This window comes from Adiantum capillus-veneris, chromosome 6, assembly GCF_014529385.1.
Source record: "Adiantum capillus-veneris isolate H3 chromosome 6, ASM1452938v2, whole genome shotgun sequence".
In the NCBI taxonomy this organism is placed as follows: Eukaryota; Viridiplantae; Streptophyta; class Polypodiopsida; order Polypodiales; family Pteridaceae; genus Adiantum; species Adiantum capillus-veneris.
This window is the reverse complement of record NC_140936.1, coordinates 117,653,056-117,679,966: the sequence shown is the minus strand read 5'-3', so window position 1 is coordinate 117,679,966 and position 26,911 is coordinate 117,653,056. Positions and strand designations below refer to the sequence as shown.

The 26,911-nt window shown below is 45.8% G+C and overlaps 1 protein-coding gene across 1 annotated transcript in view; it reads left to right on the top strand.

Annotated features, from left to right (window-relative positions):
* The first annotated feature begins 367 nt into the window (after window positions 1–367).
* NIAP (Major facilitator superfamily protein) overlaps window positions 368–26,911 on the top strand; it is a 47,082-nt gene continuing 20,538 nt past the window's right edge. The window contains exons 1-3 of the mRNA XM_086514712.1: window positions 368–855; window positions 20,739–21,010; window positions 21,112–21,349. Coding sequence (XP_086370838.1) covers window positions 421–855; window positions 20,739–21,010; window positions 21,112–21,349 — 945 coding nt within the window. The 5' untranslated portion in view covers window positions 368–420. The remainder of the gene's footprint in view (window positions 856–20,738; window positions 21,011–21,111; window positions 21,350–26,911) is intronic.

The following is a 26,911-nucleotide window of genomic DNA, read 5'->3' as shown; positions in this document are numbered from 1 at the left end:
ACACACTATTTTTATTGAGGTGGCTTTTCAAGGTTGGATCGTTGCATTAAAGTTCTAATGGGGGGTTGGGATTGAGCCGAGTGGCTTAACTCTTTGTCCTCTTTACGAATAGCATCTTAGGCCCATCAACTAAAAAGTTGGTAGCCTTCTCACACAATCATGACAAACAACTATGTGCATGAGCCTTGAGGTAACAAGGAAGGGTATGAATGTCTTTATGCCTTAGCCAATCAAATCTGTGCAATTGTGTAGCACACAACGATCTGACATTTGTCCAATGAGCAATAGTGGAAGTGTGGTAGACTATGAAGGTGACCAACACACCTTGAAAGGGCCCATCCAAAGGGCATTTTAACCTTATAGGAAGATACCGGCACACCTTCGTGTCGTGGATGAATAAAAATCAATTAACGTAATAATATGGTAACGCCGGCTTTGCAGCAGAGGGAGACGCAATGGTGGGCATTTTCGCTTGGAACTCTTGCCCAATTCAAAAGCAGCTGTCCTCCACTTCTGAAGCTGCACAGAAGCTACGCTAAGGGAGAGCATCGGGTCGCACTTAGTATTTGCAGATTCTTCCCCTTCCGCCCACATCAGCTCTGCCTTGCCCCGCGCCCATCGCGCTCCGCTTGCTTTGGTCTAAATTTAGCTCACTCTTTTGCAGACTCAGCTTTTTTTGCACCAAATCTAGGGGCCCTCTCCAATCGCACCACCAGAAGACGATCTCCCATTATGCTATCAGCAGTGCAGGATGACGATGTTGACCAACCCCATGAAACACTTATTCCTCATGCCCACAATGCTATTTCCAAAACTGGCACTGCCAGCGCAGGCCACATGTCTGTCTCACTTAAGGTATTTCATTCACTTCCCTGCCAAATTTTTAACTCCTTTCAATTGGCATGAATAACATACATTGTGGTTTCTTACGTTTGCGTTATTGATTTATTTCAAGTAATATGCAGATCCTGTCAACTGATTTTTGTGAAACATGTTGTAAGCAATGTATGCATAACGCTAATCATTTACTATTTTTAAATGTTTTAATTTAATTATTCGTCGGTTCTTGATTAACATAGACTATGTAATTTGACAATCACTGTATATATATCAGACATGTATCATATATGTAATCCTTAGAGAGAGAGAGAGAGAGAGAGAGAGAGAGAGAGAGAGAGAGAGAGAGAGAGAGAGAGAGAGAGAGAGAGAGAGAAATGAAATGAAATGTTATATTAACGTCTTCAAAAGGCCAAAGTGACCTATGAGACCAGAAAGTTACAATGCGGTGTATCTGATACAAAGTCAGATTAACAAAATAAATTAAACTAGGATAACAAAATATAAATACTGCGGGATCCTAAACTAAGCAGTACAATGTGAAGACAATATGGGAGGGGAGTAGAGATCCATCTTCATCTGCACTCTGGACGACGAAAGAGTATGGCTTGAATCCTTTGCCATAGCCTCCTTCGAAATTGTGTAGCTCCTCTCCTCCCTCGGGGTCGTCTAGATCTCCCTAGCTCCAATGCTCGGTCTATGAGAATGCCAGTAGTGCGGGTAGACCTCTCCACCGTCACTGGTTGCTCCTCTGTCTGTTCTTCTGGGTGTAGAGTATCTAGTGTAAAGAAATCTGTGATCTGTCTCTGGGGATGTCTCTCTTCACCTCTCCTCAGTAAGGTTTCTCTATGCTTGTGTAACTCAAGTAGATAAAGCCCAAGACATCTTTGATCCTCATAATTCATGACCCTAGATAGAGGCCCAAAACCTTCTCTGAATAGACAGTGAAAACGACCTCGTATCTCATAGTACACTGTGCAATGACATATGTAATGTACTTCTGTCTCTGGCTCTAGATGGCATAAGCGGCATATTTTGTTATGTGCTGGTGTCCCTCTGAATCTGCCAGTCTCAATCTCGAGCTGATGTGAGGACGTGCGTATTTGGCCAATGGCACAACGCAATCCATGCGAAAGATGCGTGTCCATATAGCTAGGTCGAATTACAAACCCATCCCCCGTGAGGTGGAGAAGATGCTCTCTATAGAAAGCCATCTTTGTGCCCAACTCTTGTAACGGCTCTATCCATGTCCTCCTCGTGTCCAGCTGGATCAAATCCTGACGGACGAGTCTATTAATCTCTACCCGTGTCAGAGACCTCAAGGGTGCCTGAAGAGAGTATTGAAAAGGAGGCAACCTGACCATGGTGAAACCATGTGTCTGAAACCATGATGTCATATGAGCATACCAGCATGATGTATTCCCGTCAAGAGCTAATTGTCTGGAGGACTCTAGAGCCACCCTGGCATATCTGTCTCTGGTAGTATCCCACAGACTGTGTACAAAGGAGATTGATCTTGTGAGCGCCAGCTTCTGCTCCCTCTGCGTTTCTGCAGCCCTGGAGCTGTGTTAAGCTGCCAGTCAGAAGGCGGTTAGAAGCCTGATCATCTACGTATGAAGCTTCTATTAGATCGCCCAATGCCGCACGCAGCCGTGGAGAATAATGCGCGCCTACTGAGAAGAATGAGAGAGAGAGAGAGAGAGAGAGAGAGAGAGAGAGAGAGAGAGAGAGAGAGAGAGAGAGAGAGAGAGAGAGAGAGAGAGAGAGAGAAGCAGGTGGGGGCGGGGGCGGGGGGAGGGGGGGTGTGTAACCGGTCTGTTAACTTCAAAAAGGGCGGTAGACTTTACTTCAAATCTTGATTTAGCTTTCACCCATTATTAGTCGTCTATTCTACCTGTGCTATAATGACACAAGAGAGGGGAATGGGATACAGATGCTAGAATGCATCTGTATGCGAAGACCGACACCAGACTGGCCCCTAAATTAGGCGCCCCTTTCGGTATTTCTTTATTCTTTAACAGAGGGAATAAAAGTTGTGGTGCCCTACAAGCTGCCCCGCACAATCTTGGCTGAATTTCAACTGTTCTGGCCTGATTTCGGCAGCATAACTGTACTAGGACCCTTCACAGTCAGTATTCCCACGCATTGGATGACTTTCCCGACGCATATGGACACTTTGCAAAACCTGGCGAGAATCTGCAGCACGCTGAATTCTCTGTTTTCTGCCTCGAAAATGCGCCAGATCACCTGTACAGCAATCCCCTCGCATCCCCGAACCTCTTGGGGATATTAGGGTCTGTTTAGGGCCAAAACCCTAAACCTGCAAACATACACAGCAGGCTGTAATTCACTGTTTCGGGCTCTGTTTCGCGTGCCGGTCGCATCCGTAGCAAGTCCTCGAGCTCCCGCACCCGTAAGGCTACTTGCCCTTTGAATGGTCGGGATTTCGCACGTGAAACCTCTCCGAATTCACCTGTACCTGCGGGGGATTAGCCGCTAGCTAATCCAATACCTGTGCAAGAGGCTCTTGCCTCGGCAATCATGCATGAACCCACATAACTGTACATTGGTCAAATGAAAAGCCCACTAGAGGGGCATAACCATAAAGAATAGGGGAGAGAGAGAGCAGTGAGAGGTGTGCAAGTCATGTCATCCTGCACCTCATTGTACATAGAGGGTAAGCCAGCACTCCGTTGAAGCTCTCTCACCTGTGACAGCACTAAAAAACGAGCTCATAGCTGAAAATCACGTTTTTGCCTTCTCTTTAAGTAGTAAACTGGCCTCAGAGTGCCAAGTGTCACTCATTTGTGCATTTTCCCGCTTTAGACCCTTGGGTCTAAAAATATCTCACCTGCAGCCTCTGTTGACTTGGCCACAGAGTAACAAAATGATCTCCATGTCAAACTGCACGTAATGACGTGAAGACATTTTGCCGTCCAAAAATAGCAGTCCCTAAAATTTAGGAGTTTCTGCCATTACATTCTTCTATGTCATCTGACCCTCTTTGTACACTGCAGCCACACCCAGAACTGAAATGTAGCCTATGTAGCAAAGGATTCCGCTTTGGCTGGCCAATGACCCCACTTTGGCTAACCATAGTCCTTGTCCAACCTTAGTGCTCTTTAGCCCTCAGGCCTGGACTCTCTCTGAACAGTTCCACACTGGCTATGCAATGCAAGGCAGTTAGATTTCTAGAGGGGTGTTTCCAAAAGGTAAAACAAACGAAATTTTCCAAAGAAAGAGAAAATAAACAAAAATGGAATTGCCACTGGCTGGTGAAGGGGGGGGGGGGGGGGGGGGCGAAAGTTTTGAAAAATTTAAAAAAGGGGGGGGGGGAGATAGGGTGGGTGGGCGATAGACTATAAATGATAAATAAAAAACTTATGGGCTGAAAATTAACCCGCGATAGACAAAGGGGGGGGGGGGGGGGGGGGCGATAGTTAGGAGGGGGGATAGACAAAAGGAAGGGGGGGGGGGGGCGGGGCGGACTGCGCGAGAGAGAGAGGAGGGCAGGGGGGGCGATGGACAAAGCACGGGGGGGGGGGGGGGGGGGGGGGGGGGGGGGGGCGGCACGATGGAGAGAGATGGAGCGGGAGCGTAGGGAAGGGCGAGGAGAGAGAGAGAGAGAGAGAGAGAGAGAGAGAGAGAGAGAGAGAGAGAGAGAGAGAGAGAGAGGTGCTGATGTGGACAACCAGCGAGACTCGGAATTTAACAGAAAACGGGTTGCTCTTGTATAGTTCTGACATGGCAGGTCCTTTCGACAGAGTTGCTTTTGGGCCTTAGTTTTTAACTTCTGCTTTTGGAGCAGTTGCTTTTGTATCAATTGCTTTTAGGCCGTTGTGCCTTTAAATATGGGCCTTGGGGGTCAGCTTTGTCAGATTAGTGCATGGTTACTCTGTGGATGATTTAAGATGGAAAGTACTGAAAGGGGCGTCACTTTGTTTGTTGCTTTCTTATGCCATTCTTCAGACTTCTACAGTCATGCCACGTCAACGGTCAACGCGTTTTACAAAAATCAGCTCCGAAGATCAAGCTTCTGATAGTTTAGGTTTTAGACCCCTCGCACGGTGCTCCATAAGTTGGTAGAGGTTAGAACTAAAATTTCTAACCCCCTCCCTCTGTTTTAGGCCCCTCGGCCACACTTTCTAGATTCAATTCCCTTTCTTCAAGTCAAGTTTAACTCTGATGGTCTCTTTGTCGAAGAGTATAGCAAGGATGGAAAGTTAGTTGCACAAGGAAAGAAAGTGGGCAGAATGTTTGGTTTAAATGTAAATGTGCTCGAGGTGAATGTTGCCATGTTTGCACAAGGTGCAAGAGTTGTTGCAGATATTGAGATTGGCACAAGCATATTGGTCATGTAAACTTGCAAAGGCTGAAGACGATGCAAACTAAAAAGATGGTTTTCTAACCTTTAAAGTTACTAAAATGCAAAAAATTTGTGAGACTAGTCAATTCGAGAAGCATCATTTCCTCATGACAAGCATGTAAGCAAAAATGCATTGAATTTAGTACATACCCATGTATTGGGTCCAACAAAGACTGCGTCTATGGGTGGATCAAGTACTATGTGAGCTTCATTGATGATCATATAAGGAAGTTATGGGTCTATTTCATGAATGCCACATCATCACTTTGTGACATTGGTGGCTATGGGCTTGAGAGAGCCGCCCTCTAGCGTGCGTGTAGCAGGACCAAGGGGAGTAGTTCTAGCGGGATCCTTTTACTCCATCCAATAACGCAACTTTTTTCAGTACACAACATGGCTTGGAAGTCACATACTGACAGTGCCAAGAGAGGCTTGTATTGCTATGGCGGATCATTGAAAGGAGGGTCTCATGACTGAGTTCTTGGCAGATTTTTGGGGGCATCTGTGGGACAACAGACAACCGAGGAGAGTCACCATGTTACAATGGATAATTGCCCATCGAGCTACTACAATTGGGAGTTAGTTGATGCACACTTGCCACTTGGCCGTATGTTCCATTTGTGACCACCCACTTGAGATACGGTGTCATTGTCTATGGGACTGCCCCATGGCACACAAGGTTTGGCTTCAGATTCTTCGGCTAATGCCTACACTTTCAATAGCTAGCCAATACACTTGGGGTGTTGCAACTTCCTCACGGGCCCAACACTTCGCCTTGAGATGGCTTCAGCTAGCAGGATGATTGTGATACAAGAGGGCCGGACCCGCCACAGAACTTGTACCTCAAGAGTGGAGCAAAGATAGAGAGAGTTGTTGGGAGCTCATGTGCAATCTGACACTTTGGTTCATCTAGAGAGCTCAATGATTCCCCATCTATAGGCTCGATCAGTCCCACCGACGGAGACTGTATGTGATATTGGGCTGGAGTTGATCCACGCACTCAGAGGACAATTTCGAGGCCTTCCTGCATCTTTGTGACTAGGCTCACCATGATTTATGGGACGCCTAGAAACTGCAATAACTGAACTTGAATAGAGAGAGAGAGAGAGAGAGAGAGAGAGAGAGAGAGAGAGAGAGAGAGAGAGAGAGAGAGGAGGAGAGTTGACACGAAGCAGCAGAGTTCCGCTTCCATATGCACTGGCCCCAAAGACTGGAGCCCCTTTCAGTATCTCCCTCTTTATTGCTCGTTCACCAAGGCACACTTTTTTTGTTTTAGGAGTCGAGGATGGGTACCCTTTGTCGTCTCCCCAAAATAAAGCGTGTACCTTAGGACTGGAGTAGAGATAGAGAGAGTTGTTGGGAGCTCATATGCAATCTGACACTTTGGTTCATCTAGAGAGCTCAATGATTCCCCATCTACATGCTCGATCAGTCCCTACGGCAGAGACTGTACGTGATATCGGGCTGGAGCTGATCCATACACTCAGAGGACAGTTTCGAGGCCTTCCGGCATCTTTGCGACCAGGATCACCATGATTCATGGGGCACCTAGAAACTGCAATAACTGAACTTGGAGAGAGAGAGAGAGAGAGAGAGAGAGAGAGAGAGAGAGAGAGAGAGAGAGAGAGAGAGAGAGAGAGAGAGAGAGAGAGAGAGAGAGAGAGAGAGAGAGAGAGAGAGAGAGAGAGAGAGAGAGAGAGAGGAGAGTCGACACGAAGCAACAGAGTTCCGCTTCCATATGCACTGGCCCCAAAGACTGGTGCCCCTTTCAATCTCTCTCTCTTTATTGCTCGTTCACCAAGTACAACTCCCGAGGGTCCTTTTCTCTGCACAAGCTCTTGTAGCTTCTTTGTTCAAAGACTAGGGCCTAGGCACACTTTTTTTGTTTTAGGAGTCGAGGATGGGTACCCTTTGTCGTCTCCTCAAAATAAAGCGTGTACCTCAAGATTGGAGCAGAGATAGAGAGAGTTGTTGGGAGCTCATATGCAATTTGATACTTTGGTTCATCTAGAGAGCTCAATGATTCCCCATCTACATGCTCGATCAATCCCTACGGCAGAGATTGTATGTGATATCGGGCTGGAGCTGATCCATACACTCAGAGGGCAGTTTCGAGGCCTTCCGGCATCTTTGCGACCAGGATCACCATGATTCATGGGGCGCCTAGAAACTGCAATAACTGAACTTGGAGGGAGAGAGAGAGAGAGAGAGAGAGAGAGAGAGAGAGAGAGAGAGAGAGAGAGAGAGAGAGAGAGGTCCACACGAAGTAGCAGAGTTCCGCTTCCATATGCACTGGCCCCAAAGATTGGTGCCTCTTTCAGTATCTCTCTCTTTATTGCTCGTTCACCAAGTACAACTCCCGAGGGTCCTTTTCTCTGCACAAGCTCTTGTAGCTTCTTTGTTCAAAGACTAGGGCCTAGGCACACTTTTTTTGTTTTAGGAGTCTAGGATGGGTACCCTTTGTCGTCTCCCCAAAATAAAGAGTGTACCTCAGGACTGGAGCAGAGATAGAGAGAGTTGTTGGGAGCTCATATGCAATCTGACACTTTGGTTCATCTAGAGAGCTCAATGATTTCCCATCTACATGCTCGATCAGTCCCTACGGCAGAGACTGTACGTCATATCGGGCCGGAGCTGATCCATACACTCAGAGGACAATTTCGAGGCCTTCCTGCATATTTGCGACCAGGATCACCATGATTCATGGGGCGCCTAGAAACTGCAATAACTGAACTGAGAGAGAGAGAGAGAGAGAGAGAGAGAGAGAGAGAGAGAGAGAGAGAGAGAGAGAGAGAGATAGATAGTTCTATTATCGTCCTGGGAGGTCAAATATGACCTATGGGACCAAATGAACATGTCACGTGGTGTGAGTGGAGTTCATAAGTGACTCTCGATGCTCAAAAATGGCTGAAATGAGCGTCGCAATAGAGAGTCCACATCGTGGTTGGGAGAGGAAGGTATGTAGGGAGAGCTCATGGCTGAATATATGGGGAAAAGAGGACCTAATGTGGTCAAAAACTGAGCACTCAAGTAGTGTGTGGTACTCACTCTCTCGCACTTGACGAGGGCATAAGGTGCAAAGTCGATGACACTCCTCGCCAGTGCCCCAACGTCCTGTCTCGCAGCGTAGAGAATGGGAGCTAAGACGAATGGAGGCAGTGGTGCGGATCGTACTCAACGGGATGGGCTCAAGGATGTAGGAATGGGTTCGGTTACCTCGTTCCGAGAAGAAGAGAGATTTGTAGTTTGGGGCAACGTGTGTGGTGTAATGGCTGAAGCGAGAACCTCCGGATTTCTCCCAAGCCATGATACATTGGCGTTGTAAGAAGGCCTCATTAACTTGGGAGTCGATCGACGCATCCTTGACCAAGTGACATGCATCCCATCTTCCAAACCATTTCTTGATATCAAGCATCCACCCCGAACTTAGTATTTTGCTCTTGCATGTCTTTTGAACCTTTTGACTTGCTTCATATGCGATTCTAAGAAGTCGATGCAAAGGGCTACGTTGTGTCTTACGCATGTACTCCACAACCCTTTCCATGCCCAAGACCTCAATGGGAAGCGATCCGGACTCAAGAAGTAAGAGCATGTAGGGTGTTTGTGTCTTGACTTGGAGAAAGTTGGTGAGAAAACGCTTTTGGACATTCTCAAACTCTTTCCAAGTAGACTTCCCGATGCTTCCACCCCACACCTCCACTCCATAAAGAAGCACCGGTGTCACCAATGTGTCAAAGAGGTACTTTTTGAGAGCCCAACACTTGATCTCTCCTGCATTGCACATGTTCTCAAATGCATAATAAGCCCTCTTTCCGGCTTCCAAGCGACGCATTGCACAATCCTTCCATTTATGATTGGATGGAACCTCAAGGCCAAGGTACTTGAAGTGATCTACCACTTCAAGTTTCTCATTGTTGGATACAATGCATGGATTTTCGTCATTGAGGGTCTTTACAAGCATAACCTTGGTTTTGGATCCATTCACGATCAGCCCGCTATGTAGGCAAAAGCGTTCCAAGACACTCATAAGCTTTTGTGCATCTTCTAAGGTATGTGCCAAGAGCACTACATCATCGGCATAAAGCAAAAGCATGATCACCGCATTTCCAATCTTAACCTCTTCTATGCCTTCTTGCTGCATAAAATCAAGAACCATGTATTCCAATTCATCAATGAGTAGCCCAAAGAGGGTTGGGGAAAGTGGGCATCCTTGTTTGACACCAATAGTGCTTGCAAAAAATTCTGAAATTCCATCTCCCATACGTAATCGACATATCACTTTTTGGTAGATGCGAAAGACTGCATGCATAAATTCTCTCGGCACTTGAAGGCTTTGCATACGTCTCCAAAGATTTCCTCGCGGTACCATGTCAAAAGCTTTCTTGAAATCCACAAAGCAACAATACGACTTTTTTCCTTTCAATCGAGACGCTTCCATAAGAACTCGAAGAGTGACAAGGTGATCAATAGTGCTATGATGCTTTCGAAAACCTGCTTGGCCAAGCGCATGTTTGCCATTCTTTTCAGCCCATTCACTTATCTTCATCTCCATGATACATTCAAATAACTTTGCCATCAAAGAACCAACCATTATAGTGCGATATTGGATATGCGATATGTTTAACCTTGCACTTCAGTATGGCATGCCTCATGATTGGAGTGCAAATTGGATCAAACCTTTGCACAAAGGAGGAGATGTAAACAATGTGAACAACTATCGAGAGAGAGAGAGAGTCCACACGAAGCAGCAGAGTTCCGCTTCCATATGCACTGGCCCCAAAGACTGGTGCCTCTTTCAGTATCTCTCTCTTTATTGCTCGTTCACCAAGTACAACTCCCAATGTCACGTGACACATCGCAACCCTATGTGTTCGTGGACAAGCTACACCACAGCAGGGTTCAGTCAAGTCAAGTCGAGTCTAGATTGGCAGTGATCTGGCACTTTTGTGAGTCTATTCGTAGACCGTGCATGCCCAGTCACTTAGCATAGATGCATATCCTCCGGTTGCACACAGCATGATCATCGGAATTCCCATCAGAATCCATTAGCATCCGTTAGGGGAATTTTCCAGTGCATTTAGCCTATTTTCCTATTTATTGGTTATTTTCACTTATTATTTTTAAGTGACTTTCCAACAAAAGTAGGTAGGGCAATTTTGCTAAGTTAATATATAAGCAAACCCAAGTTAGCACTTTCTGGCAGAAGAGGCAGCAGGAGCTTCCCGCTCAACAGGCAACTTCTCAGCAGTACCTCAGAACCTTGGCGTTTTTGGACTCCCAACCTCGCCATACCCCCAGTTATCCCTAGCGTTTTCTTCCTCTAGCAGCAGAGCCATCAACCAGGTGTTTTCCCGCGACCACCAGCCTCAGCCCTTAGCGTTTTGCTAATGCCAGCCTTGCTGAATTTCCCAGCGATTCCAGCAACCTACTAACGCTAGCAGATCTGCAAATCAAGCACACCAGTGTTTTTGGATTTCAGATGCAGAACTGCCTGGCTTTTTTGGTCAGCAGCAAGTGACCCCAGCGTTTTTGATTCTCAGACATACCGCAGCAGATGCACAGTTTTCAGCCTCAGACACCGTAGCAGATGAGCCCCCAAGTTGGTTGCAGATGATCCCCCATTTTCAGCCAAGAAAACGCAGCCAAAACAGTCATTTTCAGCCACCAAAACAGTCTTTGAATTCAGTGATTAGAAGATCTCAGATTTCAGCCATCAAGTCGTCGTCATCATCACCGTCGTCGTCATCGGCATAGTCCCATTGCATCAGTTCATTGCATACGCATTGTACACCTTTGTGCAATCAAAGAATAGACCACTCTCGCCGACGAGAGTGGGGCCTTCGGAGGAGGGTTTTACAAACTCTCAGGTGTCGTATCTCTTCTCTCTCCTTCTCTCAGTCTCATTCACTTGCACGCACAATATCCACTCACTTTGTTCGTGATCATAGCACTCTCCATAAGACGGAAAGCTCTCTCTTTCCCTATGAACTAAAAGGAACCTTGAGCAATAAAGATCACTAATCTTGAGAAAATACAACTTCATTCCGCTGCACCTTACATTGGTAGTAGAGCTTTGGAAGTGTTCTGCATTACTCAAGGAAAGAACCACAAGAACCACAAGAATTTTTTTGCTTGTTATGATCGCACGAACCCAAGTTTACTTGGGCGTGGCGATGCCTAATCGTGTTTTGTTGAAGAGTGACAGGAATCCCAAGAAAGAAGGGCTTGTCCAGCTTCCCCTTGTGTCTCTTTTCACTCATTGAGAGCGGACCGTGCACTTAGCGGCCGGCCAATCGACGTGAGGTGGGAAAAAGCAACCTTGGTGTGAGCGCAAGGCCACCAAGGGGTGCGCCCGCAGAAAAGGGTAGAACTCGGGTGAAGAGAAGATCCTTCTCCAACGCGATTTGCAAGCGAAAGAAAACCTCAAGAACCCAAAGAACCCAAGACCCTCAAGACTCAAGAACCTCAAGAACCTTAGATTCTCACGAATCAAGGACCTCAAGAACCTCAAGACCCTCAAGAACCCAAGTTCCTCGCGAACTTCAGAACCCAAGATTATAGTGCATGGTCGTCACCCGAAGCGGAATGGATACTTCGCATACAGGTGATGAGCATGAGAGTGGCGGCGAAGATTTTTCCCCACCAGGAGACTTTTTCGACCCTCCCCCTTCGCCATCTACGCCACGAGTTGCACTCACTCCTATGGAGATGATGGTCAAAGAAACGAATCGAGTTGCATTGGCACAACTCGCAAGCAAAGCAGAAGAACAAGCAGCAAAGGACCGTGCACAAGAGCCAAGGATCGCGAGCGCGACGAAAGAAACGCAAGATTGGCCGCACAACAAGAAGAAAATCGACTTGCTTAGGAATGTGAGCGCATTGCTCTTGCCGCAAAGCAAGAAGAAAATCGACTTGCTCTCGAACGCGAGCGCGATGAAGGAGATGCACGAAAAGCAGAAAAGGACGCAGAGCGTGAAGCTCAAAGGGAGCTTCGCAATCAAGAATTTATTGCCAAAATCCTAGCCTCGAAGACCGAACCACTCAAAGATTGTGGAAGTTCGTCAAGTGGCGCAAGCCACGACGCGGATTCCAACCATCCAGTCACAGGAAAGTTGACTTTCAGTAAGTATGACGGTAAGATGGATGCTATAGTTATTCATTCTTGGTTGCGTCAATTTAATGCTTATTTTGCGACAACTAAGAAGACAGGAAATAGCAAAGTTTTGACGCCAACTATGTACCTTGCCGGTGATGCCATCAATTGGTACCACGCATGGCAAGAGGCACAGCTAGCCGCGCACCGAGAGGCAGCCGACGATTTCACACCCCTCTCTTTTAGTTGGGCTTATTTCCAAGACAAGCTCAAGGCGCGGTTTATGCCACCTCAGTACCTCGCACGATTGAAGGACGATTGGCGTGCTCTCAAGCAAAATGGTATGTCGGTTATGTCTTTTTCAAATCGTGTTTTGCAGCTAGGTACCCAACTATGCATGTCGGATAAAGAGCGCAAAGAGGCTTTTCTCTTTGGACTGGACGAGTATATCAAGTACGATGTCGAGGTACTCGATCCAATCGATCTCAACAAGGCGGTAGCGATTGCTCTCGCACAGGAGATGAAGCATAACAAGGGAAAGCCTAAGGAGAACAAGACTTCCACAAGTACCTCGCAGACTCCTCAGAACGGTAAGAACAGTAAGAATGGTAAGAATGATAACTCTTCGAACCAATCTACCAACAGTATCTCATCAAAGAATTCTTCCAATGAATCTAAGGGTAAGGGTAACACAATTGCTAAACCTAAGCTTACTCCAGATGAAAAGGTAGCACAAGGAATTGTAGGAGGATCAATCACTTCGGAAGAACAAAGCACTTATTCTAAGGAAGGTCGTTGTTTTCATTGTCACATAAAGGGTCACATAAAACGAACATGTCCTAAGCTTGAATCGAATGAATCTAAAGAACCCACAGCACCCACTACATCTGTCAATGCAATGAATGATAACACGATTGTGCCCAAAGTTTCTCAGGACCCTCCCATTGATGATTCTCTTATTAAATGCTATGGTCGTACGTCGGGGCACCGTTTTGTCATATTGTTTGACCCAGGTAGTATGCATGATGTGATTAGTTCCTCTCTTGTTGAGAGAGCCTGCCTCGAAGTTAGTTCGAGATCTCCTATCGAGGTCTCTGGCTTTCGTCCTGGTATGGACGCTCTCATCACTGAGAAATGCCTTGATGTGTTATTTGCAATTAAACAGACTGCCTTCACTAGAAGATTTGTTGTTTCTCCTCTCTCAGGATGTGATATGATTTTGGACATTCGATGGTTTCGTGATAATGACGCTCTCATGGATTTTCTGATTAACACTATAACTCTCAATGCCAAAAGTGATTCTCCTATTGTCATTCATGAAGAGGACATTGCTCATTCTCCATCTCTCATTGCTATATGCAGGACAAGATTGACAAGATTTAGGAGAAGGAGACTCTCTCAGTCTCTTTTTCTCCACAGCATGACACACAGGATTTGCATGATTATGAGAAGCATGATGATTTGAATGATACTGATTTGCATGATGATTTGGATGACAAAGACAAGCATGATGACTTGCATGAAGATGATGTGATTGATGATGTGTTAGTTGAGTTGTTCCTAGCAAAGCTCTCCTCGTTGTAGATTCGATCAATCACCAAGAATCGATCTTGGCTTTCGAGTCGAGGTCCACAGATCCCCCACAAGAAGACTCGATAGACCCCGAAGAACCGATCTTGGCTCTCGAGCCTTGGTCCAAAGAACCATCACAGGAAGTATTATGTGTTCGCATGATTGATACGCACGCATTGTTCGAATGTTTCATTCGTGATCGTTTCCTGTATTTTAGTCAACATCGTTATGTGATCCCTTTTCCTAGGCATGACATATTGTATGTTGAGCACGTTTCTCTCATGGATGAGCACGAATGTATGCGGATTGTTCATGAAAAGTTGAAAAGTATGTATGTAAGGAAGTCACATTCCATGTCTCTTCCTTGGCATGACACAGTTTCTGAATGAGCACATGATTGTATGAGCTTCAAGCATGGGCATTTCCATTGTGATTTGCCACAGTTGATTGATTTCGATCAAACAGGAAAGATTCGATCTCATTGTTTGCGTGTATGTGGTGAACGGTTTAGCAATCCGTCTATTTGTTCATCTACATTGCATGCACAGTCTTTAGAGAATGGGTATGTTCATGGTTTTGTGTTGGAGATGGTTTCAGGAATTTTCAGCCATGGAGATTCTTGAAGACGAAAGAAGCAGATCTCTCGACGAAGTTGAGCAAGGAAGGAGCCACAGAAGACTTTGAGTCGCTTTCGGCGCGGCCAAAAGAAGCAAGCGTTGCAGACATTTATGAAGTTCAAGTAACGCTCGACCCACATAGCAGAGTGGGCTGGCGAAGAGTCCCTTCCAGGATTCCGGATGCTGTTGGCGATCTCCCTCGACGCCATACAGTTCGGTACCAGTACCTCACTTTGAAAAGGAGGGGATGTCACGTGACACATCCCAACCCTATGTGTCCGTGGACAAGCTACACCACAGCAGGGTTCAGTCAAGTCAAGTCAAGTCAAGTCTAGATTAGCAGTGATCTGGCACTTTTGTGAGTCTATTCGTAGACCATGCATGCCCAGTCACTTAGCATAGATGCATATCCTCCGGTTGCACAAAGCATGATCATCGGAATTCCCATCAGAATCCATTAGCATCAACTAGGGGAATTTTCCAGTGCATTTAGCCTATTTTCCTATTTATTGGTTATTTTCACTTATTATTTTTAAGTGACTTTCCAACAAAAGTAGGTAGGGCAATTTTGCTAAGTTAATATATAAGCAAATCCAAGTTAGCACTTTCTGGTAGAAAAGGCAGTAGGAGCTTCCTGCTCAATAGGCAACTTCTTAGCAGTACCTCAGAACCTTGGCGTTTTTGGACTCCCAACCTCGCCATACCCCCAGTTATCCCTAGCGTTTTCTTCCTCTAGCAGCAGAGCCATCAACCAGGTGTTTTCCCGCGACCACCAGCCTCAGCCCTTGGCGTTTTGCTAATGCCAGCTTTGCTGAATTTCCCAGCGATTCCAGCAACCTACTAACGCTAGCAGATCTGCAAATCAAGCACACCAACATTTTTGGATTTCAGATGCAGAACTGCCTGACGTTTTTGGTCAGCAGCAAGTGACCCCAGCGTTTTTGATTCTCAGCCATAGCGCAGCAGATGCACACAGTTTTCAGCCTCAGACACTGTAGCAGATCAGCCCCCAAGTTGGTTGCAGATGATCCCCCATTTTCAGCCAAGAAAACGCAGCCAAAACAGTCATTTTCAGCCACCGAAACAGTCCCCGAATTCAGCGATTAGAAGATCTCAGATTTCAGCCATCAAGTCGTCGTCGTCATCACTGTCGTCGTCATCGGCATAGTCCCATTGCATCAGTTCATTGCATACGCATTGTACACCTTTGTGCAATCAAAGAATAGACCACTCTCGCCGACGAGAGTGGGGCCTTCGGAGGAGGGTTTTACAAACTCTCAGGTGTCGTATCTCTTCTCTCTCCTTCTCTCAGTCTCATTCACTTGCACGCACAATATCCACTCACATTGTTCGTGATCATGGCACTCTCCATAAGACGGAAAGCTCTCTCTTTCCCTATGAACTAAAAGGAACCTTGAGCAATAAAGATCACTAATCTTGAGAAAATACAACATTCATTCCGCTGCACCTTACACCCGAGGGTCCTTTTCTCTGCACAAGCTCTCTTTGTTTGTTTTAGAAGTCGAGGATGGGTACCCTTTGTCGTCTCCCCAAAACAAAGCAGAGAAAGATTTATACAATATAAATACGAAAGGGAAAGAGACGACAAAGACTTCAATTGCATCCATACTCCCAGGGCAAACGCTTTGTCATGCTTATCTACTCTCTCTTAGAGCAGAGCCCTTGAGAGACCCACATCGCCGAAAGTTATGGGCATGCCAACGACTAAGTACCTCATATCAGAGGCCCATGTAGTGCAGGACTTGCTTCGGCCTTCCCTTTGGAGTTTCCTCTGCAAGGTAGCTTATCGCTCCCCACTCTAAACTGCCCTTGAAACCCAACGATTTTCCCAAAGGAAATGCCATACCTGCTTGGAAGGGCATCGGCTCACAAGTGGTGTCTGTTGGGATTGGTGGTGCCTCCCTTCCACCTCCCAATCCCGTTTTGGCGAGGCTTACCCAACCGCGGGGGCAAGGTACTTGAATGTCTCTAAGTGCTCATCTATTGTCGCTTTGGAAGAATAACGTCATTTCCCTCGAGAGGATCGGAGTATAAGTTTCAAGCTTAGGAAGGACGGCATTATCCGTCCATCCGCCTATGCAGAGCACTCAGGTGCTTGGGCACAACGTCACCGAGGAACTTCGCTACATGGACGTGCCCTACAAGTCCATTTCTTGAGTGCCGATCATAGCGTAATCCATGAGGGTATCCAGCCTCTCCACCAAGGAGGATAACGGTGATCTCGTCTGGTTCGACGGCGGGTCGATATCATTGAAGATGGAGTTGAATTGATTTAGCCATTGCCTCCTGGGCACACTTACACTTACATGGGAGGCCTTAAAAGCAATCTGTAGTGCCTCCAAAAGCTCTCACTCCTAAAAGTTGTTCTCCCCAAAAGTTGGCGTTCCAAATATGTTGCACAAAAAATTAGGGTTTCCGCACACATGTCAGCGCGCTTTGTGGGCTGGTTGCCACATGTCAAGTCATTGTGATTTTCGGGCTTGAGCCACGTCAGTGAGGAATTTTGCTACAGGAAGTGCCCTACAGTTCCATTTCTTGAGTGCCGATCACGACGTACCCATGAGGGGGTATCTAGCCTCCCCACCAAGGAGGATAACGGTCATGTCGTCTGGTCCGACGACAAGTCGATATCATTGAAGGTGGAGTTGAATTGATTTAGCCATCGCCTCCTGGGCACACTTACACTTACATGGGAGCCTCAAAGCAAACTGTAGTGCCTCCAAAAGCTATCACTTCTAAAAGTAGTTCTCCCCAAAAGTTGGCGTTCCAAATATGTTGCGCAAAAATTAGGGTTTCCGCACACATGTCAGCGTGCTTTGTGAGCTGGTTGCCACATGTCAAGTTAGTGTGATTTTCGGGCCTGAGCCACGTCAGCACATTTGCAAGTGTTTTATGTTTTGCAAGTTGTATCCATTGGGTCGCTTTAGTCCCTTTCCCTTACGGCTATCCCACGTCAACAACTTGTGACATACCCCACTCTTGAAAGAAGAGTAATTGTCTGCGATTATGCCTGCAAAACGAACAAAGAACAAAAAATTAGCTCAGTAGACAGTGACTCCATGTACCTATGCACCAAGCTACACACATCTAGCACTTGCACAAAGACGACAATCATTGAACATTCTCATCACATTTCCATCGAGATTTTAGATACAAATCATGATCATTGTAACTTATTTAGCAATTACATCCTCACGTATACCGTTGACAATAGGTAGCCAAGGGATGACGTCCTGTTTGTACTCCTTGATCAACCATGCATAAGTGAATAGTTTCTTGAATGTTTTCGGAGCTTTCAGCCGATAACAGTAGACATATTATTGTATGAGTTTCCAAAAAAATAATACATCTAAAAGTGTGAAGGAGATTTTGTAGTGAACTTCCTCCAAGTATATACAAGAGCTAAGAAACTTTTCAAAAGATTCGCAAGTGTTTTATGTTTTGTAAGTTTTATTCATCGAGTCTCTTTTGGCCGTTTCCCTTAGGGCTATCCCACAGGCACAAATCGACAAGACTGCAGCTTTTACCCGTTCCAGATAGACCGTGCAAGAGTAACGCTACAGACTTTTATGTTCGACCTTCCAAGGACTCAAGGTGGGGATGATGGTATCTAGACTTTTGTGAATAGGTTCAGTAAGCAAGCTCACTTTGTACTAGTGAAGAAGACGATGAAGCTGTTTTTTGAATGGATCTTTCAAATTCATGGGATGTCTATGTTTATTCGGTCAGATAGAGACCCTCGGTTGACCAGTTTGTTGTGTCAAAATTTGGGTACAGCAGTCAAGTCATGGTCGTCATTTCATTCATGAACCGATGGGCAATCAGTTATTACCAGCTTAATCTATAAAACTGAGGTTTTATATCTCTAATCATAAGTCTTAATGGGAGCATTAAGTTTCATACAACAACACAATACATGCACCGATTAGGAAGGCACCATGTAAGATACTTTAGGGTGGCAAGAAGGTTCTGCCTATCTTGTGCACCAAGGAAAAGATCTTCATTTTGTACAAGATCTAGCCACATAGTTTGTCAAGTTAAGGAGGTAAGTTTGATTTGATGGAGCGTGTTGTCCTTGCTAACTCTCACGGCACAAGTTGTGCAATGTATTATGTAAGAAGCTTTGTAGATGATCTGTTCTTGACTTTCCTTCTTTTCGTACTTGAATTCAAATTCTCTAGGTGGAGGATAAAGTGGAGGAATTTATCCTAAGGAGTTTTGTTGTCACGTGACACATCTAACCCTATGTGTCCGTGGACAAGCTACAGCATGACTAGGGTTCATTTCAGTCAAGTCAGTCTAGAATAGGAAGTGATTTGGTACTTTTGTGAGTCTGTTCGCAGACCGTGCATGTCCAGACACTTAGATTAGATGCATATCCTCTGGTTGCACACAGCATGACATCAGATTCCAGTCAGATCCCATCAGTAGCATTTTTATAGTGCATAGGCCTATTTTCCCTATTTTTAAACATTTTTCACTTATTATTTTTAAGTGACTTTTGTAGGTAGGGCAATTTTGCTAAGTTTGTATAAATAAAAACCTAGCGCTAGCACTTTTTGGTAGAAGAGGCAGCAGGAGCACCTTGCTCAACAGGCAACTTCTCAGCAAGACCAACACCCGCAGTAGCCCTAAGGTTTTCAGCCATTTGAGGACCTAGCGTTTTTGCATTAGATCAGCCTTGGCGTTTTGTGCACAGCAGATCAGCCCCGGCGTCATCACGACACAGCCGATCAGCCCAGCGTTTTGCATTTGCAGAACAACCAGCGACAGCAACAGATTTTTAGCCCTAGCGTTTTTGCATCTGCATCATATCCCAGTGTTTTGCAGATTCTCCACGACGGAACACGAAACTTCAAGAAACACCAGCATTTTCAGTTTTCAGCCCTTAGCACTCGCAGAACAAGTCCCGAACCTCGTAGATCGCACCTTCCCGCAACAGTTCCTCGCCGCACTGTGGGATCCATCGAAGTTCGCAGTTTCAGCCCGGAAAACGCAGATCTCAGCATCTGCGTTTTTAGCGTGTCGTCGTCGCATCGTTGCCATCGACATCGTCACCGACACGGATTCGGAATTCAGTAGATAAAGATTTGCAAATTTCAGCCCTTAGCATTCTCATATTTCAGCCCGTCTCGTCGTCGTCCTCATCGTCGTCAAGTCCAAGCATTGTAGAGATTTGTGCAATCATAAGTAGACAGTCTCGCCATAGAGAGTGGGGCCTTCGGAGGAGGGTTTTACGTCTCTGGTGTCGTATTCTCTTCTCTATCTCTCAGTCTCATGCACTTCCATTCACTGTGTCCATTCACTTTGTTTGTGTCCATTGCACTCTCTCATTAAGAACGGAAGGCTCTCCCTTCCATAAGTAAAGGGAACCTTGAGCACAGTTCGGAGCACTCATCTTGAGCAAAGTTCAAACATTCATTCCGTTGCACCTTACATTTGTGCACTTAATCTTACCACCCCTACTCTTGGGCACTAATGACGTGAGTAGGGATGTCATAGCTGTTGTCTAGGCTATGCATGATAAAGGTCACACTCTTACTCTTTCTGTTTGGACGAGTAGCAACTTTAAGGTTGCATATTGTCAAGTTTTCAATTTTGTACTGGATTGGTTATGTTTTACCTCTTCTAAGTAGGTATGCTGTAGTTTTTCATTTTAGTCTTTAGCTTACATAAGATCTAAGAATTTCTTCTTTTAGAAATTGTCGTGTGGAGTCTGAATTCTAGGATTAAGTTTTGTGATGTCGTATCCTCGTCTTTGAAAGTGTTGTATTTCTTTCAGAGTTTCAGTCAAGTAAGCTTTTTTAACTCATTTTGCCTATGCCTTCGCTAAAAGAATTTTCAACTGAAAAATGGTTTGTTTTGCTTTTTTAACTCATTTTTCCTATGCCTTTGCTAAAAGCATTTCCAAGTGAATAATGGTTTGCTTTTATCAAATTTTTTTAGTAACAAAGAAAGTGATTCTTATTCTATATTTTGGTGTCCCTTGCTTTTGTATTTTTGTAAGTGTTTTAGTTTCTCATATAATTCGTAAGTTCAGACTTTTTTAACCTTATGAAGGTATATTTGACATGATAAAAATCTGGATAAGGTTTGCTCCAATATTGTGGGAGAAAAGTCGTCAATCAACCACTACAGGGACTGGGTAGAAAGAACAGATTTTCTGGTATTAACTTCACTGGGTAGCAGACTCGAGACTATTTTGTACTAAAGGATTTGTGGGTTTATGCAGGAGGATGGCTTTAAAGACGGCAAATTTTCTGTAGAGGATGCTGTTGAGTCCATGGGATTTGGAAAATTTCAGGCCTTGGTTCTGGTTTATGCTGGTATGGCTTGGGTAGCAGATGCAATGGAGATGATGCTTCTATCCTTTGTTGGACCAGCTGTTCAAAAATCTTGGAACTTGACTCCCAGCGAAGAGGGCATGATCACAAGTGTGGTCTTTATAGGAATGATGTTTGGTGCCTACTTCTGGGGGGCCCTTTCTGACTTGAAAGGCAGAAGGTGTCTACTTGTACCGTTGTACTTCTGTGACTTGAATTTTTCATTTTAGTAACTTTCAGGAATTTTGGCAAGCTAATTATAGTTTGTGCAGTGTTTTGTAGGTCTGGATTTCTCTTTACTGCTGTTGTCACATTTGCTGCTGGACTGTTGAGTGCATTCTCACCAAACTACTATGTCTTGCTGTTCCTTCGTGGAATTGTGGGTGTTGGCTTGGCGGGTGGTGCTGTGATTACATCCTGGTTTTTGGAGTTTATTCCAACTTCCAATCGAGGTCTTTGGATGGTTTTGATATCTGTATTTTGGACTATTGGCACAGTGGCAGAAGCAACACTAGCTTGGGTAAGTCTGAACTTGTTCTTGTTTTGATTAACTTGTAATGCAAAGAGACAAGAAAAGTTTTGTCAACGTGACCTCGATTTTTATAGAAGCTGCTGCTGGACAGAGGGTAATTAACTGTCCAATGCACTTCTAGGTAGAGAGACGAGATTTTGCGATATATAAGGAGATTGCGTAGAAGTAAGCCTGTCAAGGTGCAGAATTGTCAATAAGCTGAGGTTTCTAGTTTAAGAGGATCCTTAGGAAATGCATTTAGCCAATCACAGTCTCTCTCTTTATAGAAAAATGGCCCGTCTGGCCAATTACAGTCTCTCTCAAGAGAAAAATGGTCCATGCTGAACTCCACGTCAGAGTCAGAATCCTCCTATGCAACGTACTCTCTCTCTCTCTCTCTCTCTCTCTCTCTCTTTCCCCCCCCCCCCCCCCCCCCCCCCCCCCCCATGCTGAACTTTGCATCAGAGTCAGAATCCTCCTATACATCGAGCTGCTGAGGAGAGACGAGCCCAGATAGTGGCTAACCCAAAGGCGTTCATTAGGGCAGCCCTTGCTCCCGACCCTCCCATGTACTACATTTTACACCCCTCCATTAGTACAGGATGGAGCTAGCTAGTTTGATGCATTTGCATGGTTGTACTACTCTCAACATATAGACATGCACATGTCCCTAGTATTAGAGCTCCACCCATCCCCATAGATCTCATCACCCACCAAACGTCCTTCTCTCTTTTATTTATTATGTACCAGTATGAACTATTTTGTCTTTTCCGATAGACAAAGAACATACACACATGTATACTTGATTTGTACAGGATAGAGAGTGTGTAGGTATGCAGCAACTCTCATGCGCAGTTTTCAGGGCAGAACGCGTAGGACTCAGAGCTGATCACGTAGGGCGCAGGACAGGGCTGAACGCGGGCAGAGCGCGCAAGACGCAGAGCTGATCACGCAGGGCGCAGGACGGGGCTGAATGTGCTGCATTTTGCATTTTGCATTTTGCAGAGGGAAGCCCAGGAAGGCCTGCATTCTGAGCGCAAGCCAAAAGGAAATCGCTCTTGGCAAAGATCTCCATTAAAGCTGCAAAATTGGCAAGGACGGGGCGAGTTGAGTCCCCCCCCCCCCCCCCCCCCCCCCTTTTTGGCTCTATTACACAAAAGGGGTCGCAATGGATCTCTTTAGGATATCATCTCCATCGGTTGCACAGGTTTGTTGCTCCTTTGTATTTGTGATACTTTGGGACCATCGCCAGATTGGAGACTCGTAGATGGGATTGTCGCTGCTCTGGCAATTGGCAGTAATAACGTGGCACACGACAGTAGACTTGCTGGTTTGCACAACCCTACTAGTCTGCACACAGGGGTTGTTACTATGGAGGTCATGAGCGCTTCACCAGTTTGCAAGTCCCGTACAAAGGCGACCTTCATGCTTACAAACAAGCGGATAACACAAGTGGAAAAGGAGATGAAGGAATGGAAAGCAGAGATGGAAGGATGGTGGAAGGAGAAGGCAAACCTTCTTCAAATGTTCCTCAACGAAAGTATGCAATGGAAGGAGAAAGAGGACCTGCACGTAGTGATACAAGCACTTACGGCGGATTCACAAGCACTCAAAGAAGAGGTCTCAGCCCTCAAGCGAGAGCTTGCCGATAGAGCATGCAATGGACTAGAGGAAGGTGAATTCCAGTCCTCGGTGATAGAGGAAATCAAGGTCATCAAGTAACAGGTAAGGATGATCAAAGAGGAAGAGAAACAGAATGGAGCAAAGACGTCTTTGTGGGTGGATGTAATCACGAAGACACAGAAGAAGGCGGATGAGGCCGAGAAATGGATAGAAGTTGCTAAGAAAGGGAAAGGGAAAGAAACCACGTCTATCCCACTCCTACAATCATCAACATGACTTTAGAAGAAGAGCAACAAAGGAAGACTAGAGCTTTGCACATACGAATAACCGGTCTAAAAGACCGAGATGATGTGGAAGGGGAAGTCAAAGAACTTCTCCACATGATGGGTAGTGAGGCTACTCATACAAAGGCATGGAGGGTAGGGAAGAAGACACAAGGAAACGGGGAGACTTCAAATTTCAAAAGAAAGAGCTCTAATCATGCGCTTCCCATCCATGGAGGCAAAGAAGGACTACTTCTTGAAGAAGCGTCCTACACTAAAGAAAACGGGCATATTCCTTGGAGATGACCTCACACTCACACAACTTGCTCATATGAAAGAAGTTATGCCTGAGATAATGATAGCTCGAGAGAAGGGGAAAGTGGCCTTCTACAGGGATGGACGAGTGGTTATTTTGGAGAAGCGCCCCGCAAGACGGCGTGAGACTTGTGGAACCACACTCAGAGTGGATACATGGAATTGTAATGGATCTTTGCGCCTTGATGTAGGGGCCTTTGAGGATAGTTTCACAGGGAGAGACATCATTTTCTACTCTGAGACGCATCAAGCCCCGGGGCAGTCCATGCCCCATGTGAGCGGATACAGATGGGAGACAACTTGTAGACAAGAGACTTGATCAGAGCGCAGAGGACGAGGTTCAGGAGGAGTGGCAGTCTTATTCATGGAGGAGCTACAGTCTTTGATACATATAGCTACTCCAGACTCTGCACCTTCTCTAGGAAGCATGCCAAAGAATGAGCCCTTAGCACATATTTAAAGACCCTTGGCCTATGAAAAGCAGTTTACATGAAAAGCCTTCAAACGCAAAAGCTCTTGGTCCAAAAGCAATGCCAAAAAGCTACTAGTGTAATTTACGAAAATCCGTACAGCCTGCCACGTCGTCAGCCAGCATATTTTTCTGAAATCTGCCACGTCATCAATAGCTACGCAATTTGTGTGTGTGTGTATGTCCTACTTTATTTCCCTGATGTCACTTGGGGCCCCGTCGGACGGGGTCCTCATAAGTTGGTAGGACTTCTTCTTGTTCTTCTTAGGGTTTAGGCCCCTCGGCCAACATCTGCAAGTTGACTCCATTCTTCAGGGCTTTGAGACATCAGCAGTTTGTTACAGCTTATCTATCTCAATTAGAGCGTGATTTGTATCAGCTGTTTATGAGTCAGGACTCTAGTGAGGCATGGAGGCTTTTCAATGAGCACTCTCCATCGCCAGCCATCACTTCCATAGAGACATGGGGGGAATATGCTACATCTCTCTATACAGCATCGGGGCAGCCACTTTTGCCTGACCCTCCAGAGGCATGCCCAGAAACATGTAGTTTCTTTACTGTTGAGAGGGTAAGGAAAGCCATTGACACGATGAAGACAGGAAGAGCACAGGATCATGATGGTCTGGTAGCAGAGCACTTTATCCATGCTAGAGATATGCTTGCAGAGCCTCTTGCTATGATGTTTAATAGAGCCATGTATGAGGGTTTCCCTGAGACTTGGAGTATGTCCACTATTGTGCCTATCTTCAAGTCGGGAGATCCTATGCTTCTTGGGAATTACCGAACCATCATGGTTTGTCACACTCTGGCTAGGCTATATGCATCAATTCTTGAGCATGAGTTAAGTGGATGGGCAGAGAGAGAGGGCATACGGGCAGCAGGACAGGCAGGGTTTAGGAGAGGTTTCTCCACTCTTGACCAGATTTTGACACTCAGAGCGATTATTGAGGAGGGTAGACACCATGGCAGGAGGATATATTGTAGCTTTGTGGATTTCCGCAAAGCCTTTGATACAGTGCCACGAGTCAGACTCATACGCAGATTGCAAGACATGGGGGTGCCCACAGAGCTGATCTAGGGGATCTTAGCTTTATACAGGACAGTGGTAGGACAGGTACGCACTACTTAGGGTATGTCCGATATGTGACTCCACCATTGGGGTGAAGCAGGGTTGTCCCCTATCCCCGACTCAATTTTGGGATATATGTAGATGAGTTTTCAGATTATGTACATACATAGGGTTATAGAGGTCCGCAGCTTGCAGGGACATGGATTCCGTTGCTATTATATGCTGATGATATTGTGCTGATCTCCGATTCTCCAGAAGGGATGCAACATCATTTGGATGCATTGCATGTATTTGCACGGGACAGTGGATTGTCTGTGAACCTTGGTAAGACCAAGGTAATGGTGTTTAACACCACGACGCAGTGGGTAAGGAGGTCCGCTCCCACTTTTACATATGGTCGAGAGACAGTGGAGTATGCAGATACATACACTTATCTTGGGGCGGTTTTCAGTGGTCCAGTATTTTCCCTGAGGCGTGCAACAGATACGCGATTGACCGGAGCCTATGCAACATTGGGGAGACTTGAGAGGATATGTTCGCAGGTTCAGTTCCAGGAACCTCGGACAAAGCTTTGGCTCTTTGACACTTTGGTCACTTCGGCCATGCTATACGGAATGGAGATATGGGGCCCCTCAGTTGATTATCATAGCAGAGCTGGCAGTACTGATGGATGGAGATGTATGGAGAAGCCATTGGTGTCTATGATTTCTCGGATGATTAGGGCCAAGGCCTCAGTACCATAGGACATTGTTAGGGCGGAGCTCGTTGCTCCTCCATTGGTAGTGGAGGCACTCACTCGATCAATTTCATTTATGCATAGCACTTGGGCTCTCCCTAGAGACAGGTATGCTCGATTAACACTAGAGTCTTCGCGATAGTTGGCATTGCAAGGAGATAGATCATGTTGGTATGCAGAGATGGCATCTTGGTTTCAGTTACATGGCTTTAGTATGGACCGGCTACCCCCATTTCAGTACTCTGTGGATGCACCCTCCATCCCCCTCACAAGGGCAGAGATTACCAGGCTCATCAGACAAGACTTGATTCAGTTGGATATGAAGAGGACATGGATACAACCTACACATAGAGCCAGGTACGAAGATGACTTTCTATAGAGAGCATCTTCGCCAACTCACGGAGGATGGTTTTGTGATTAGACCAGGATACATGGATACTCATCTATCCCACGGGATATGATGTGCTATTGGTCAGATACGCACATCCTGACATCAGCTAGAGATCGAGACAAGCAGATTTAGAGGAGTACCCGCTGAGTCCAAGATGTGTCAGGTGTGCCAAATAGAGCCAGAGACAGAGCTACATTATGAGATACCAAGCCGCTTTCACTGTCTATTCAGAGAGGGTTTTGGGCCACTTTCTATAGTCATGAGATACCAGGATCAGAGATGCCTCGGATTATACTTACTGGAGATTCGCAAATACAGAGAGGACCTCTTGAAGAGGGGCACAATAAGAGAGATCTAGGGATAGTGGAAGGTCACAGATTTCTTTCAGTCACAGACAGAGGAGTTCGAGCAGCCCCCACAGCATAACAACACCAGAGGTACTAGAGGCATATTGCTTGATTGGGCGATAGTGTTGGGGCGGTCCCGTCGCCACGGATGAGAGGGCCCTCTCGATATCAACGCAGACTGCGACAGAGGATCCATACCATACTGGCGCGACATAGGAGCCGTCCCGGATACTGATGTATATGTATATGATGCCTCGACTGTCAGAGAGCTCCATTGTATCAGCTCACCCTTTGTCTTCTCTTTGTATCAGCTTTCACCCCACCTACCCACTATTTTCTTTTCAGTTCTTTGTACTTT